Source organism: Acanthopagrus latus, chromosome 20, assembly GCF_904848185.1.
Source record: "Acanthopagrus latus isolate v.2019 chromosome 20, fAcaLat1.1, whole genome shotgun sequence".
Taxonomy (NCBI): domain Eukaryota; kingdom Metazoa; phylum Chordata; class Actinopteri; order Spariformes; family Sparidae; genus Acanthopagrus; species Acanthopagrus latus.
In genome coordinates, this window is record NC_051058.1 from 11,338,430 (window position 1) to 11,354,952 (window position 16,523).

Below are 16,523 nucleotides of genomic sequence, written 5' to 3' on the forward strand. Positions count from 1 at the left end.
CTCAATGCACAAGCTTTGGTGTCCTCAGTTGTCTGTCTCCTACAATGTCAAATTGTTTCATCAGTGGCCAGAAGCATTTCCTTTCCAACAACGGGAGATCTTAGTAGTGATAGCAAGACGGTTGTAATCAGGAATGACCCAGCACACAGCCCAGGGATGAAATATGCTAGATTTTGACTGGCTCCTCCTATATTTCTAAATTTGGAGGAAGGTATTTGGAGATTGTCAGCCACTTGTAAAAACCACACCCTCACCTGTGTGGCGTGTCAGCACCTGGTTTTCTTCCTGACTGCTGCTGGGGGACGTCTGGAAATGATATTTCCATAGGTAATTTACCTACTCATTGAGCAATGAGTTAGGTGAAACAGAAAGAAATTCTGAAGCTTCTGCCCCCTGTCTTTCACCGATTCGGACAGAAAGGGAAAAAAAACAACATGAGAGAGACAATAAGAGAAGGAGGAGGAGACGGAGACACAATCGTTAAATCTGAGAAAGACCAGGTGGGTAGGCTTCTCTTTAAATCATTCTGCTTCCGAACTCAGTGGGATGTTTGGCTAACACTGCAGCAATGGAAACGGTGAATAATCGAGAAGCCGACAAAGTGGAAGCTGTTAAGAAAGTTGTGGCTGGCAGTTCTTCTCTTGGGTTGAGTCACGGTGACGAGCAGTGTGCCTTCTTCGGACAGCACGTATCTAGTGGTCGTGTAGTGACTGATTCTACGATTAGAAAACCAAAGACACTCTTACAGTCAGCTCTGTGTGTGCAAACGCTTGCATTTTGTCGCATGTTTAGCTAGCGCCGGCTACTTTTGTGGTTGTTGACAGTGCACGTGACGTCTAACGTTAACCGGCGGAAGCGAAGACAACGTTAGCTTGGCTGCGGAAAAGTGGAATTCAACTGATTTACCACTTAATAAACCGGTGAACGTCATTGACTGTGAATAAAAGGTGCGGATTGACATTTCTTTAAGAGTAACTGAGTGAGCGTTTACCTGACGATAACTGCAAAAACAAAGGCGAGAGCACGCCCAATAATGTGTATGTAGCTTATGCCTGTTGTCTCACTAGCTACGTAATAACGTTACACACACATACTAGCTTGCATACAAGCGTCATTTAGCATCCCTTAGCTCTGTAAGGTTTATACTTGAAGCTAGTTAAAGCTGTAACACACATATTTATCGTCATACCTACGTCCAAAGGATAAATGCAACTAGAAGTAAGAATTGGTCCTGTTCTTTCCGGACATATTTTCACCCGACAAACACAGGTCTTACTAATAACATGATGAATTGCCGCATTCCGTTTAGGCGTGCCAGTAGAGCTGCGCTGGTGTTGTGCCCCTGGTTTACTGACAGGGGCGGCTGGCACAGCTAAATGGACCGCAACCATCATTTTCTCTACACAGGGTTGTATTTAATATGTATTCTGATACACTTACTAATAATTACCTGCTAATGCAATAAATATGAATGAGATTACTTTTATTTAGGCTTATCTAACGAATGTGTTTACTATAAAAATACACCCTTGTTGTCATGTGTGCACATGTGTTTACAGATTAGTATGTCAGTCTTTATTTGAAATTGTAAACCTGCTCTTAATACCCCGTTTTACTGGATGTATCTGTAAATAAATGGAGCCAATAATACAAAGCCAAATGTCTTTCATTGACTTGACAAGCACAGCATCTACACACATATACAGTATTTGGCTGTATGCTTCTTTAAAGTTGGTTCCCGATCGGCCAAAAAAACATAGCAAAGAAGGAGAAAGAAGTCAGTTGCAGCCTGTTGTGCTCAGTGTGTCAAACTGCTGCATCTGGGTAGAGCCACACAGTGTAGACTAGAGAGCCAAACATGTTGTTCCTCATGTGTATGTTTTATTTTACAGTTTGAGAGGAAGACAAATTGATTGTATTTTATTTTGCAACATGTTCCACAAGAAAGAAAGCGAATAGAAAGGGGAAAAGTCTAAGAGTTTCAACACAACAATTGCTGTTAGAGCAATAGAATATTAAATCATCCATCTTTGCTTTCTAAATCTTAGCTTTTCTTACCCTAAGGTGTGCATAAATAACAGGTAATTAACCTTCTTCTTAAAATACAGAAACATGAAATAATGGTATCATCTATGACAAGCAGGTAATTATTGGCATCAGCTGAAAATAATCCACATCATGCATCCCTACACACGGGTATTGATGTGACAGTGGATAGGAAATAAGTTGATTTAAGGGAAATGTTCTGTTGTTAGTTAAATGTCAAAGTGGGAAAGAGACTTAAGTCCAGTTTCAAGATCAAAGAAGATTCCAGTGGGGCCCCTCACTTTAACAAGTAGGTTTGCAAATACCGGTGCACAGTACCATAGTAGCCTACGTGCCCGCCGCTTACACACTCACCCTCCCTTAAACATTCACAAACCCATAAAAATTGAAGCTGAAACTACAGCACCACGTCAGAAGTCACATTTAGGTGTGATGGCAGGCAGATCTCCGAGCCATAGTCAACATTTCTCATTTGAACAGCTTACTGCGCCCTGCAGCCACATGATTTCCAGGCGTAAAAGGGTAGGATATAATTTCTTAAAACTGAAACAGCCTTTTCATATATTCAGTTAATTAACCTGTTGAAAATGCTTTCAGAGCTGGATCCCCAAAATCATCAAGAAGAGAGTGTGCACCACCTTCGTAGAAGATTCCTTCAGGTACTGTGAGCTCTGTGGAGCACATTCCTGTGGTAGTAATGTCTGTCGATTGGCTGTGTTGATGCAACAGGAGATGATCCTGTTTTCACATGTATCATCTTCTCACCACTCGCAGCAATGGCGCGCTATGCCAGTGTGGGGGTGCCAGAGATGCCCATGCCTCCGTGGCTCTCGGGGATTATTTCAGCACAGCGATGGTCAACCACTGGGACAGCGCCCAGCACTCGTCTGAATACCCAACGGATGCCTTTGGAGAGATACAGTTTGCTGGAGCCAGCAAGAGGCATAGCTATGTGGGTGGCCTCTTTGTTGGCTCTGAACGCCTCATTAAATACCTTTTTTATTTTATTATCAAATCTGTTGTGTTTTCAAAGTTCCTCAAAGGCAAATGAGCCAGACAAGGGTTCTACTACTGCCTCTACAGTGAGCAAACTGACAAAGCTGACAGAGAGGACCCATGTTTGTACTGAGGGGCCAATCTAACCGATCTGAGCTAATTAACTCGTAGTGTAGTTTCCATTTTTCTTAAGTCATAGGTTGTCATCTTCTGAAATAATCCATCAAATGCCTATAAGTGTCCCTTTTTCTTTGGACCTCAGTTCCTGCGTCTGTCATGGGATACGCCTCCGTCTATGGTCTACACCCTGATTACAGCCCACTGGGGTCTTCCCTCGCCCAACCTGGTGGTTTCTGTAGTGGGCGGAGAAGGCAGGGCAAAGGTGAAGACCTGGGTGCGGGAGGTCCTCAGACAGGGACTAGTGAAAGCCTCACAAAGCACAGGTAAACAAATCCTGATGGGTCATAGGTCACCTGGCAGTTAACAGCATTGTGAACACTATATAGTGTTAACAGTATTATCAGCTTCAACATGCCAAGCAGTTTGTCGTTTGTCCACCATATATATAAAATACATTTTTGTGCGCCAGTAAGACAGGGTATCTGAAGGTATTGAAATTTTTTTTAAAGTGATTGAATTTAGTTTCCTCTAAAAGACCTTTGAAGGTATTATAAAGTGTTTGATTTGATTGATTTGAATTTTTGTACTTGATGTAGATTAGAGCCTTAACGCAGACATACTTTCAGTTCTGTATATTTTTGCTTAGGTAAGAATTTTCCGATGAAGTCAAAACCCCCCAAAAACGTATAATAATCAGACTGACTAATAATGCAAGTTACTGAATCAGCACTTTCTTGGAAAACACTGGACATGGCGATTTTAGCAGGAAAAATACAGCTGTTACATTATGTCTTTCCAGTGCACTGTATGTGTCCCTGTGGTCTGATCCTAATTTGGTACTACAATGGCCATTTCCTCCCGACTACTGTGCTTAGCGCAGGTGGCACACAGCGATACTGATCTCCTGTCATCTAAGGTCACTTTAAGTGGTTGTTCTCTGAAAGGCCCCTGATTACAGCAGAGTTAATGAGACACCTGCAATAATAGAAAGGTGCATTTGTAGACACAGGTCGCTAATGCAAAAAAAAACAAAAAAAACCAAAAAACCCAGAGGTAATTGTGGCGTTTTTCAGGCATTCAATTCCAGCACCAACCAAACTTTTAGTTTCTCCTTTTACATTCCCTTTTTTTTGACTGTTCATCCCAGGAGCGTGGATCATAACGACAGGCCTGCGCGAAGGTGTCGGCAGGTGTGTCGGAGAAGCAGTGAGGGATCATGCCACTGCAGCCTCGTCGGTCCCCCTCAACAAAGTGGTGGCGCTGGGCATTGCTCCGTGGGGACTTGTGCACAACCGAACGCAGCTGGTCAACTCTCAGGTCTGACACTGTATCTACAAACTACACTACCCACCAACCATGATCATGTTCCCTCTTTATTGTGAAACAACCAGGGAAAAATTCCTCATCTTTACAGTCTAGGTTTCTAATCCTATCATATCCCTGGATTGTTCATCTTTCAGGGCAGCTTTCCTGCTAAGTACTATGTCCAGAACACGTCGCGGGACTCCTGCTGCCTCGACAACAACTACCAGGCCTTCCTGCTGGTGGACGATGGTAGTGAGGGGCGCAGAGGAGGAGAGACCGGGTTCAGGGCCAAACTGGAGGACTACATCTCCCACCAGCGCACGGGCATCTGGGGTGAGAGACGGGATAATGAAGTCTTATAGTTTTCACTGAGTGTAGAATCGGAGTAGAATAACAGGAAGATGCTGGTCTGCCTGTGTATGTCCCAAGAATTTGGTTATTTGTGTCAGCTAAATGTAAAGAAAACGGAAACAGCTCAGTGCTATATGTTCAACCTTAATTTGGCCCTTTTGTGGTGAACTGTTTACTAGTGCAAGTGATGATAAGCTTATCCTCTGGTATCCACCGCATAAAAACCATTGCGTGCCCCTGCAAGAATTGGAGACACAGCGGTTCATCAACATGTAACATCAAGCAGGGACCTGTCCAAAATTCTAACAGCGGTCTCTTTTTCTTTCTCTTTGTGTCTCTACACACTTAATTCTATCGATCACATCTGCATAAAGTGAAGCCAGTACTAAAAAATAATCTACCAGTGCACTAAAGGTGAAAATGCTTGTATTCTCATAGGCAGCGGCAGCATTGACATCCCTGTCCTTTGTATGCTGGTGTCAGGGGAGGCGAGCATGCTGGAGGTATCGTCACCAAGACGTTATTAGTTTTAACAATAAAATGTACTCTCTGATTTTACTCCATAAAGAAACTCCCTTTTCTTTTCCTTCTTTCTGTCAGAGAGTTGATCTCTCTCTGAAAACCTCCATGCCCTGGCTGGTGCTGGCCGGCTCAGGAGGCCTTGCTGACTTCTTGAGCGATCTCTTGGAGAACCTGTCCTCGGCCCCTGCTGCCCAGTCCTCCGGCGAGGGCGATGGCGAGGCAGGCCCCAGCGTGGATCTGAAAGACAGAGTGGCAGAACGGGTTAGAAAGCACTTCCCTTCTGAAGCAGAGTCGGATAAACTAGTTGAACAGGTAAGTGCTGTGGACAGAGAGGTTTATGTGTGTGTTGACGTGCAGAACAGGAAGAAGCTGTACATTCAGCTATCTAACACTTATATTCATGACCTTAGACGTTTTCAGATGTTATTCTTTGCGGCCCCTTGACCTTTCATTCAATGCTTAAAGGTCAGTTTTACTCACACAGGATGTTTCATAACATAACGGGCAGCCTTCCAATACATTTGCAGCACATATTTATGGACAAACTGTTTGATTTTAACAGCCCCCATTGTCTTTCTTCTGCCATAACCCCATAGGGCAAGCTTACATTTTAGCCCAGCTGCTGCTAAAGCTCAGAACAGAAAACTATGCATGTTGCATGTCATTCAACAACTGCATGTAAAGAACATAAATCGACCCTCTTCGGGCCCTGTGGACTTCTCAAGCCACTTCCTGTCACAGTTTGACCCAGATCCCTGAAACTGCTGGCTGTCTTTCTGTCGTCCTTGCTGCCCCATAACTGACTCACTTTGGAAGTCAGTTTCAGTTTCCATTTGCCAAAACAGTAACGCAAAACACTGTGAAAGAATTGGCTGCATTGTATGTAGTCAATAACGACCAATTTACAGAATGCATTGTTGTTGTTTTTTTATTAATCATTTGGTCTATAAAATGTCAGAAAATTGTGAAAATTGCTCATCACAGTTTCTTCAAGCCCAAAGTGGCGTCTTCATATTGTCCAGCCCAATACCCAAAGATTCATTTACAATCATAAATGATAAAGAAACCAGCAAATCCTTAAATTTAAAGGTGTTATTGTAAAACATTTGAAACCTTGAGCCACTATATGTGTCATTCCGTCTCCCCTTACCATTGCATTCATGTCACAACAATGCTGTTGCTCAAATAGCCTGCCTTGAAGTGGTTGCCAGGTTGTTGAAAGTAGTCACACGATGCTAATACCAGCTATCAATAACTTTGCTATCTGACAATAATGTTGCTAGCTAAATCAACTTATCAATTAAATTACACATTATTGCAGCTTTCAAATGTGCTAAGGGCGGTCTGTTTTTCATGATCACATACTTTTTGGGGAAATTCCTAGAATGCAATGTAAAACAGCATTCAGTATCCTCATCGAGCTCTCTCTCTCTCTGCTCCCTACACCCTTATTACAGATGCAGCTTTAAAGATTATGTGTTTGAGTTTGAGTTGTGTGACTGTAACATCACCAACACCGCATGCTTTTTTTTAATCACTGTTCCAATGAGTCAATCAGTGATGTAATCACCTCCCAATCTTTAGCTTGTTGTGTTGTTGAACAAGGCAGTGATTGGATACACACTTCTTATCTTATTCTTGTCTACTTGCAGTTCACTTAGCACTGTCGGTGCTGAACTTCAAAGGCCCTGATAAAATCTTTAAACGCTGGATATCTTTCTCACTCAGCATGAAAGGCTTTGCACTCAACAATATCATACAATTGAAGACACCCTTTGTCCACAAAGCTTCACTATTTATCTAATCCTTACATTCTTTTTTCAGTGTTTTGCTCATATATTAAAAAATCCTGCTGTTTTTCTTAACCTCTGCCTCCTTGTTTTGGGTCCCCAGGCTCTGAGCATCTACCAAAACAGAGGCTTCATTACAATTTACCACGGAGAGCAGGAGGGCCCAAATGATTTTGACACAGTCCTGCTCAAAGCGTTGGTGGGAGGTATGTGCAACTTTATTAAATTTACCAACATTTTAAACATTTTAAGTGGCAACAAGTCGTGTTACTTCTTTTGGGCCTGATTCTGTGTTTTACAGCTAGTAAGCAGCGTACCTCGGTTGATGCCAGCCCTTACAATGAGGAGTTAAAGCTGGCGGTGACGTGGAACAGGGTTGACATCGCCAAGAGTGAACTCTTCAATGGAGACATCCAGTGGAGGGTGAGGAGAAAACAACATCACATGATTTATGTTACTTTCAGAGAAATATGACCACGCCAAAGTACATCCATTAATATTGAAACCTCCCTTATAATGATCCACAATCAAACAGTATGACGATCTGGAAGACTCCATGACAGACGCCCTGGTCAACGACAAGCCTCAGTTTGTGCGTCTTTTCACTGAGAACGGCCTCAACATCCTGGACTACCTGACTTACGGCAGGCTGGAGAGCCTGTACCGCTCAGTGGCTGATGGGACGATGCTTTACCAGCTACTTCAGCGCCGTCTGGTGGAGCGGCTAGGAACTGTGGTCACTGTCCCCACGTCATCAAACATGCCAGAGTCGCCTTCCAAAGTGGCAGCAGAGAACATGCACAGTGGCCCGGTGACAGATATCACCCTTTTTGAGGTCGGTTTTTTCGCTTCTCAATAAAAAAACAATGAGAAAAAATACTTGAATTCTTTGTTTGTTTCTTACTCTACCTCCTTTTTCACTCAGGTTGCAGGAGTCCTGGAGCTGTTAATGGGCGATGTCTGCCAGCCATTTTACTATGATGCTTTGGGCTTAGAGAAGATCTCATCCAAGAGGAGAGCTCTGAGGGTAACTTTTTCTGAATGTTCAGACATATTAACTAATTAACTTCTGGCTCTAGAAGACGAGAGGGAATCTAATATCCTCTTCCCATCTCCTCATGCACACCAGCGTGCCAGTAAGCTGCTGCGTGGTGACTGCTTTTATCGGAGAGAGCGCTGCCTCTTCCCCTGGGCTTCTCTCTTCATCTGGGCCGTCCTACAGAACCGCAGCGAGATGGCCACTTTCTTCTGGGAGATGGTAAATATTCTGAAGCAGAAACGTGTTTGAAATAATCCAACCTCTTTGTGCAGTCAGGCTCAGAGCTGTGTCTGCAGTAGACCTCTGTCTTTCACAGCAAAACACTGTATTAGCACCTAATTTAACAGAGTTCGTAAGCCCTGACTTCCCCTGCTGTCTCTTGTAGGCAGGAGAGTCAGTGCTGAGTGCTCTGAGTGGCTGCAAGATACTGAGGGAGCTGTCCAAGCTGGAGGTTGAGACTGAGACCAAACTGTCCATGAAGGAGTTGGCTCAGAGGTTTGAGACGGTGGCACATGGTGAGACCACGGATGCATCATCTACTTATTAATTCAACATTAACTGCTGAAAAAATGATGATCATACATTAGATTTCACACCCTTATTGTTGTGCTCAGTCTTATTCAGCCCATCTTTTAAAGCACAAGTTCACCCAGAAATGGAAATTAAGACATTGTCTACTCATCCTCATGCCGATAGAGGGTTGGATGAGGCTTTGTGTTTCACAAAACGTATCTTGAGCGTCACAGCAAAACATCGTAGCAGCATTCTCCTAAACAGCTGAAGTGGATGGGTGTCTCTAGTGTCTCTGAATGGTCTTTCCCTCTTCACAGACGTGTTCAGCTCCTGCTATCAGAGCAACGAGGGTCGCTCTTTCACGCTGCTGATCAGGAAATCTCCAGTTTGGGGTGGCACCACCTGCCTGCAGATGGGCATGGGTGCTGACGCCCGGCTGTTCTTCAGTCATGATGGAGTACAGGTGTGTCACTATGACTGAGATTATAAAGACCACTCCAGAACCAAGTCACTGACGTCAGTGTGGCAGTTGAACCAGTTCTCCACATGTCCACAAGCCTTTTTATATTGTATTTTGAGCATGCTTGCCAAGGTGTTCAGGTCAAAGCATTAATCCTTTGCTATCTCAGAAAATAAATGAATAAATAATAGCACTTTGACCTAATGAAGGATTAATTTTCCCTCCTCCTCCTCCAGTCTCTGTTGTCCCAGATTTGGTGGGGTGACATGGAGAGAAACACGGAGGTGTGGAAGCTCCTGCTCACCTTCTTCTGCCCCGTCCTCTGCTATACCAACCTTATCTCTTTCAGGTAAAACCTGTGTGTTTAGCATGTCTTTGCCAGTAGCATTCAGGAGATTCAGAGTTCAGAACTGATACTCCACCTCACAGGAAACAAGAGGACCATCAGCAAGAGGAGGAGGGGAAGCCCAACGAGGACGCACCAGGCAGGGACAACGACAGCCTTTACGGCGCCACCATCTTCTCTTTCTCAGACATCAAGCACATGTAAAACCCTTCACTCTGTGCTGATTTATTGTAGAATGAATGTTTGTTTTTATAGCCTGTTTTGTTCATTGTAAGTGTCTCGTTTTCGTGACAGTGAAGCTGATTCACAAGGCTTAAGCACTCCCAGGACAGCGACCATCAGAGGTAAGACCTCTTTAAACACAACACCTGCTTGCATAAATAATCATATTCAGCAGGCACTAATCCATTCACACCAACCTTCCTCACAGGCGTACCCCACTCTCGCAGACCGCCAAAGCGTCCGTTTGTAGTGTCAAGATGGCGGCAGTTCTGGTTTGCGCCCGTCACCGCATTTTTGGGGAACGTCCTCATGTACTTCCTCTTCCTCCTGCTGTTTGCCTATGTGCTCTTGGTGGACTTCAAGCCTCCGCCGCCCAAGGGTCCAGCCATCACTGAGTATGTGCTCTACTTCTGGGTATTCACCATTGTGTGCGAGGAGATCAGGGAGGTGAGTGTGGAGAGCCATCTTGTCATTTACTATTTTCTTTGCAATATTTGGCTGTGATTATTTGGTATGATTAAGTGGTTTTGTTAGGTTTATAGCTGTGTTTAAATTATGGATCTACTAACTTGACTGACGTTTTCTTCCTGAAGACGTTCTTTTTGGGGACGATGAATTGGCGTCAGAGGATCAGAGTGTACATTCAGGATGTTTGGAACAAGTGCGACCTCACTGCCATCATTCTGTTCATCATAGGACTGATCTGCAGGTACTGATGACAGGGACCATCTGCAGTACAATTTACACAAAATTACTCATTTATGTGCTTATACCCCATTTTCACATGGTGGCCATTTTCCTGTGATGTCAGGCTCAGGGATGGGAATCTAAAAGCCATGCAAACATAGTAATTTGACTAAATTGTTTGCATTTTACTGCTTCCCAATTGATCAGTAACTATAAAGACTCTGAATAAAGAAACACTGGAGGGACATCGGGCCATATTTCCTGGTAAAACCAAATATTTGGTAACCCTTTACTTACCATTGAACAGCAACTAATCTTAGCACTAAGCCACAACTCTCGTGTGACACGATACAACAGGAAACGTGTAAATTAATTCTGAAACATCTTCACAAATCTTGGAATCGTACTGTAATGGTAGCTAGTTGGCTAGATTATTAGCAAGACAGCACCTGACCTTAGATTTCAACCATTTCCTTTCTAAGATGGCAGCTGTTATTTCAGAGTTGGAATCGGGTTTCAAATATGTTGTCGTACCTTGTTAAAATATGGCCCAGCGTCCCTCCAAGTCTTCACTATCCATTATCTTTTCAAGCAGTGGAATGATAATGATTTGTTCACTGCCCTACATTTGTACAGCTTCCATCTTGGAACACAACAGTACAATATAAACTTCCCACCTTGAGCATGATGCCAGAGGAAAATGGCCACTGTGTCATTACAGTCTGTGGCTTTTTGCTCTTGACCCCTTGAAACAGAGCAGCTGTGTTTCCACCTGTGACAGAACACGGGGAGCATATGCATTGTTCAACTGAATTGAATTTTAAGTTTCTCAGAGTTGATTCGAGTAACCTCAGATCCTCAAAGGTATAGAGATCACATGGTTGGCCACTGGGTGGTGCTGTTACCTCACTGCATTTGCTTCGCTCTGTGCCTCAGGATGTTCAACTGGTCGTATGGATTTGGCCGGGACATCCTGTGCGTGGACTACATGGTCTTCACCCTCCGTCTCATTCACATATTTGCCATTCACAGACAGTTGGGACCGAAAATCATCATTGTTGGCAAGATGGTGAGAAACAATAACATCAGTGGACAGTATATCAATGTTAGAGCTTATAATGACTCATGATTAACTATTATCGCCTGTTCAGATGAAGGATGTCTTCTTCTTCCTCTTCTTCCTGGGGGTGTGGCTCATGGCCTATGGAGTAGCCAACCAGGCCCTGCTTTACTCCTATGACCCTCGCCTGGATCGCATCTTCCGGCGGGTTTTCTACCGGCCGTACCTACACATCTTCGGACAGATCCCTGTGGAAGAGATGGATGGTACAGTATCAGTGCATTGTTCATATTGACAAAATAACAGTTTTTAACAGTGTTAGAATAATGTATCTTTTACATCCATTGCAGCCAGGACACGTTTTAATTTTTCCTGTGTTTTTGTGTCTATCCCAGTGGGGAAGCAGTGGGACATGCCGTGCACGGACAACATCACGAGGATTGACAGTGGTGAGGAGCCGTGCAGAGTTCTGTACAGTAACTGGCTAGTTGTAATCCTGCTGGTTGTTTATCTGCTGGTCACCAACATCCTGCTCATCAACCTGCTCATCGCCATGTTTAGGTAAAGAGCAACGGGAAGTGTTCTCGAATCAGTTCGTCTCATCAGCAGTCCGGCTACTGACACTGTGCTCTCTCTCTGTCCTCCATCAGTCACACCTTCACTGAAGTGCAGGCCAACAGCGACATCTACTGGAAGTTCCAGCGCTATAACCTGATTGTTCAGTACCACTCCCGTCCTTCCCTGGCTCCTCCTTTCATCATCCTCTCTCACATAAATCTGTTCATCAAGAGGACCATCCGGAAAGTGCCTTCTGTCAAGATCCACCACTTTGGTCAGTACTTTTGCCGGAGACTTGGGTACTGCTGAATGTACACTGCGTGGACACATCACGGCTGAGTTGAGTGATAATGGTGATGATCAAAAAAACTCTGCTTTTCTATTAGTGTTGCAGTTGAAAGGGAAAGCAGCTAACAGGCTAATGACGTGGGAAACCATCCAGAAGGAGGACTTCCTGACTGCCCAGAACAAGATCCAGAAAAGCAGCGACTCAGAGAGGCTCAAGCGGATGTCTGTCAAGTGAGTGCACCTTCCTACACCAACACTGAAGCAGTGACTTTATTTATTTTTTGGCTCAATCATGTTGAAGTGATTGTTTTCTTTTATTTTTAGGATGGATGGTATGGTTAAACATCTGACTGAGAGCAGAGACTTTGATCACAGGCTGAGGGCTTTGGAGAGTGAGGTAAAATGAAAGTACTATTTTAATACATTTGACTGATGTTACACTCTGAGTTAAAAATGAAACAAATGGTACAGAATGAGAAACAAACTGCCAGAGGTTGTTTGCTCAGTCCACCTATCCTGTATCAAGGTTAAATAAATGTCACCCATCTACATATAGCAGGGCTTGGTGATATGACAACTAGAACACTGTGTTCTGATCTTGATATCACACTACGTGTTTACTTACTAGAAGTAAAACATATTTGTTAAATAAGTAGTAACCATTTTGGGAAAGGTAATTGTGGACCCACATTTGCAGGCTGCTTTCAGTAGCCATGACTGAGTAAAATCCAAGCATCGTGCAAGCCATTTTATTATATTTTTTGTTTTGCAAGTCAGTTATCTTAAAAACGTAAGCCTTTTCTTTCCAGCGCCCATGTCATTCAGTCTAACTTTAGATCACTCGGTGTCTGGTATAAGGTAGAATAAATATGACTACAGGATCATATCATTTCAAAATGTAAAATATTGGTTAACCTGAGTTATAAGTTGGTTTTGTTGATTTTGTTTGATTCTTACTGTTAGTCTGAATTCCTTAGTAATTTCTTAGTTACATAATGATTCAAATTATACATTTTCTAAATATTTTGAACAAACCCTGTGTTTAACGGTCACACATAAGTGTGGGATCTATATTCTAGTCTACGTCTCAGCTGGAAAGACAAAAGGTGCACTTCCCAAAATGTCTAACTGTACCTTTTAAGTCGATGTTCAAACAGGACTGCAAGATATTCATAGGTCAAACTAGCGCTAACAAATTTTCAGCTCCATTCTCAAATAGGGAAAAAAATCACCTGCTGCAAGTACTAATAAGAGCCACACATTCCCGGAAAAGGGATTCAAAGACATACCAGAACAGGAAATGTCAACATATACTTCACTGTGTTCCCAAAACACTGGTCCTTCACTTAGATGTCTGAGAGTTATTGTATGTCAACACACTTTTAACCCTCCTCCTCAGATGGAGTATTGCTCGAATGCTCTCAGCTGGATTGTGGATACTTTGGCACAAGGAAGCACGTTCAAACCGCCTCGACCTCCACCTACATTAAGAGGTATTGCCAAATCAGAACATACATTTATCAGAAACAGGAAAACAGTCTGCATGTTGGAATTTCACAGGTTTCACTCACTAAGTTCGATAAACTCTGCTGTTTTTACCTCAAAGTATTTATCTTAATCTCTCTGTTCTTCTCTTCTTCTGCTTCTACACAGATGCCTTCCCCTCTTCTTCCAATTCTTCCTGATTCAGCCTCGGTGATGCCTTCACTTGCTCTGGGTCTGTAAAAAGACAAGAATGAAGTGCTTTCACTTAGGCTGCTCCCATGCCACCCACCCACCAGTCTTACTGTTTGCAGGCCATGTTCATCACTGGACTTGGTATCCAAATAGACTTAATTGTTCTCAACTGAGAAAGTGAAAGAACAGCAGTCTTTACTACTTGTTACAGTATTGAGTAAAAACAGAAGCTGGTATTTCAAATGTGCAATCAATCTTACTCAAATACCAAAGAGAACTGTGTATTTATGATGTAGCAATTATAGCCTATATTTCGTTTGCTGATACTAACATGTTGTTATTGCTGTAAATTGAATTCTGGAATTTTGTTTTTATACAGGTTTTCACCGTTATATTGAAACTATAATGTTATTACAGGGTTCAGTTACTTTCTGGCTAAATGGTTGCTTTTAATAACCCGTTAAATCATGTATTTGTGTTCTACATATTATTTTGTTCAATAAATTTTATATAAAGTAAAACAAATGAGTTTGTACTGTTAGTTTTACATTGTGGGCAAAACTCTTACTCAGTGTTGTGCTGAGCATCTTATTGATGTGACCCTCTTGAGCCAGCAGACAGTTAGCTTAGCTTAGCATAGAAACAATAGGCAGCAGCTAGCCTGGCTCCAGAGACCATAACGTGGTGCGTGAAACAATATAACATGTTACTTAGTGTCAGTTGCAGGTTGGTCACAAGTGCTAAGAGGGGGATTTTGTTACTTGTGGACATAGCCAAGCTAGCTGTTTCCCATTTTCCAGTCTTTGTGCCTTTTTTGCTAAGCAAATTTGTACATTTTACAGGTGCTGGTAGCTAAATTGTCTTTCCAAATGGTAACAGCCAAGATGGCTGGTTTCCTCTTTGCCAGACCTGACGCTATTGCTAAGAGTTTGGTACAGAATTAAAGAAAATAGCTACAGCATGTTAACTGGGGCGTTTAACGGGTGCCAGTGACTGGGTTTTGTACCTAATGGACAAAGCCAAGCTAGATGTTTTCTGGTCTTTATCCCACATGAACAAAAAAAAAAGGATATAACATTTTAAATAAGCTTAACGGCTGCTGGTTCCTGAATTCTCTGCTGGAAAAAAACAGAGTAGACCTGCACCAATACCAGCACCAAAACACAACATAAGCTGGTCTTGCTGGTGGCTCACTAGCAAGACCAGCATATGTTGTGTTTTGTTGCTGCTCCATGCTGTTTTTTTTTTCCAGCAGGGTTCTGTTTCTGGTTAGCTGTTTTCCCATATTTCCAGTGTTTATGCTAAGCTAACTGGATTCTGGCCCTAACTTGCTATGTACTTGACATGGTTTATGTTTCTTATCAGTTTTTGTACACATTTTGTTTGCAATGGACAGAGCCTAGCTAGCTGCCTCACCCTTTTGGTTTCACCCTGCGTACAGTCTCTTTGCTAAGTAAAGCTAACTGGCTACCCTTTGGTAGACTCATATTTATCAGGCACATAGGCCTATGAAAGTGGTATTGACTTTCTTACCTAACTATCTGTTAGAAAGCTAATGAGTATTTTTCCCAAACCTTTAGCCATTAATATAAGTTGACATTGTACACTGCAGGTGAGGAAGAACTGATGCATGGAGTGATCTTGACAAGAGTTTTCCCTCCCTCGAGAAAAGGAGACACCAAAACTTTATAGCAGGGTGTGGAGATCAAGTAGAGAAAGCTTTGTTCTAAGAACTAGATATGACATGTAAATATAAATTAAACAAGAGAATCACTGAGGGAATGTGTGATCTAAACACAGGAGCGGGTTAATTGGACATACTACATACATACTGTAGAGAGAAGGGGTTCTGGATAGTGTGAAAGGTGCATGGTGCTGAGTTTCAGACCACTGGAACTCTGTTGAAGGTCACACAGCGCAGCAGGGCTATTGAAGGAGCCTTAACTGTAAATAGCCGGCTGTGCCACCTGTCAATAGCCCCAGCAGCTCACACTGAGAGAGGCAGTGTCATCACTTTCTGCCTTGCTGCCCCCTCGCTGCATAACGGCTGCATGTGCAAGTAAGTACCCATGTAGGTGAGCATGTGTGTCTCACTCGAGGCTCAGTTTTCTGAGTCGTTTTGTTTTAAAAGCTCCTCATTTCACCCAATTTGCAATGCGACCAAGTTCAAATCTCCTTTCTGTCCCTCATCGGTTTTCATAATCAAACCCCTGCAAGAAAAAGACACTGTGTTCTTCGTGTGTGAACCGTTTCTGTGGAATGTCACTTGCCCATGAACTCTTCGCACATGTGCAGACGGTGATCATCTCCATTTCCTTCTATTTACATCCCCATGCATCATCTTGACATGTTCTCCCCTGACTTGGGATTAGCAAGCAAATATTTCCTTCACTGTTAAGACTGACTGAGAAGTGTTGGTTTAACCCTGTGGTAATTTAATTTACTTGGCCCTGTATTGTGAGTTATTGGTAAAATATTATAATGAATATTGTATCTACCTGCAGTGAGGCCTTCATTCAGATGGGTCTCCCTTCAAATGTGCA

At 42.9% G+C, this 16,523-nt stretch overlaps 1 protein-coding gene across 3 annotated transcripts; it reads left to right on the plus strand.

The window, feature by feature from the left end:
- The first annotated feature begins 260 nt into the window (after window positions 1–260).
- LOC119009592 (transient receptor potential cation channel subfamily M member 4-like) lies at window positions 261–14,505 on the plus strand. Of its 3 annotated transcripts, none has more exons than XM_037081000.1 (28): window positions 261–327; window positions 2,644–2,705; window positions 2,821–2,998; window positions 3,305–3,485; window positions 4,310–4,479; window positions 4,623–4,800; window positions 5,257–5,321; window positions 5,419–5,652; window positions 7,234–7,336; window positions 7,432–7,553; window positions 7,666–7,965; window positions 8,056–8,157; window positions 8,260–8,388; window positions 8,555–8,684; window positions 9,000–9,145; window positions 9,379–9,491; window positions 9,572–9,688; window positions 9,783–9,832; window positions 9,919–10,157; window positions 10,304–10,419; window positions 11,334–11,466; window positions 11,549–11,723; window positions 11,853–12,018; window positions 12,108–12,289; window positions 12,402–12,534; window positions 12,628–12,700; window positions 13,703–13,796; window positions 13,957–14,505. In XM_037081000.1, the coding sequence occupies exons 3-28, from the start codon at window positions 2,900–2,902 to the stop codon at window positions 13,986–13,988; spliced, it is 3,582 nt and encodes a 1,193-aa protein (XP_036936895.1). In that variant the 5' UTR covers window positions 261–327; window positions 2,644–2,705; window positions 2,821–2,899; the 3' UTR covers window positions 13,989–14,505. The 3 variants fall into 3 exon arrangements, with proteins under 3 accessions (XP_036936895.1, XP_036936893.1, XP_036936894.1); XM_037080998.1 differs by lacking the exon at window positions 261–327 and adding an exon at window positions 365–500; XM_037080999.1 differs by lacking the exon at window positions 261–327 and adding an exon at window positions 513–947.
- Window positions 14,506–16,523: the final 2,018 nt, after the last annotated feature.

Excerpts from the sequence above, each read along its gene's own strand:
- LOC119009592 (XM_037080998.1), top strand. The coding sequence starts at position 435 with ATGAGAGAGACAATAAGAGAAGGAGGAGGAGACGGAGACACAATCGTT. Across the intron at positions 11,724-11,852 it reads CCCTGTGGAAGAGATGGATG|TGGGGAAGCAGTGGGACATG; the intron begins GTACAGTATCAG and ends TGTCTATCCCAG. Across the intron at positions 13,797-13,956 it reads ACCTCCACCTACATTAAGAG|ATGCCTTCCCCTCTTCTTCC; the intron begins GTATTGCCAAAT and ends GCTTCTACACAG.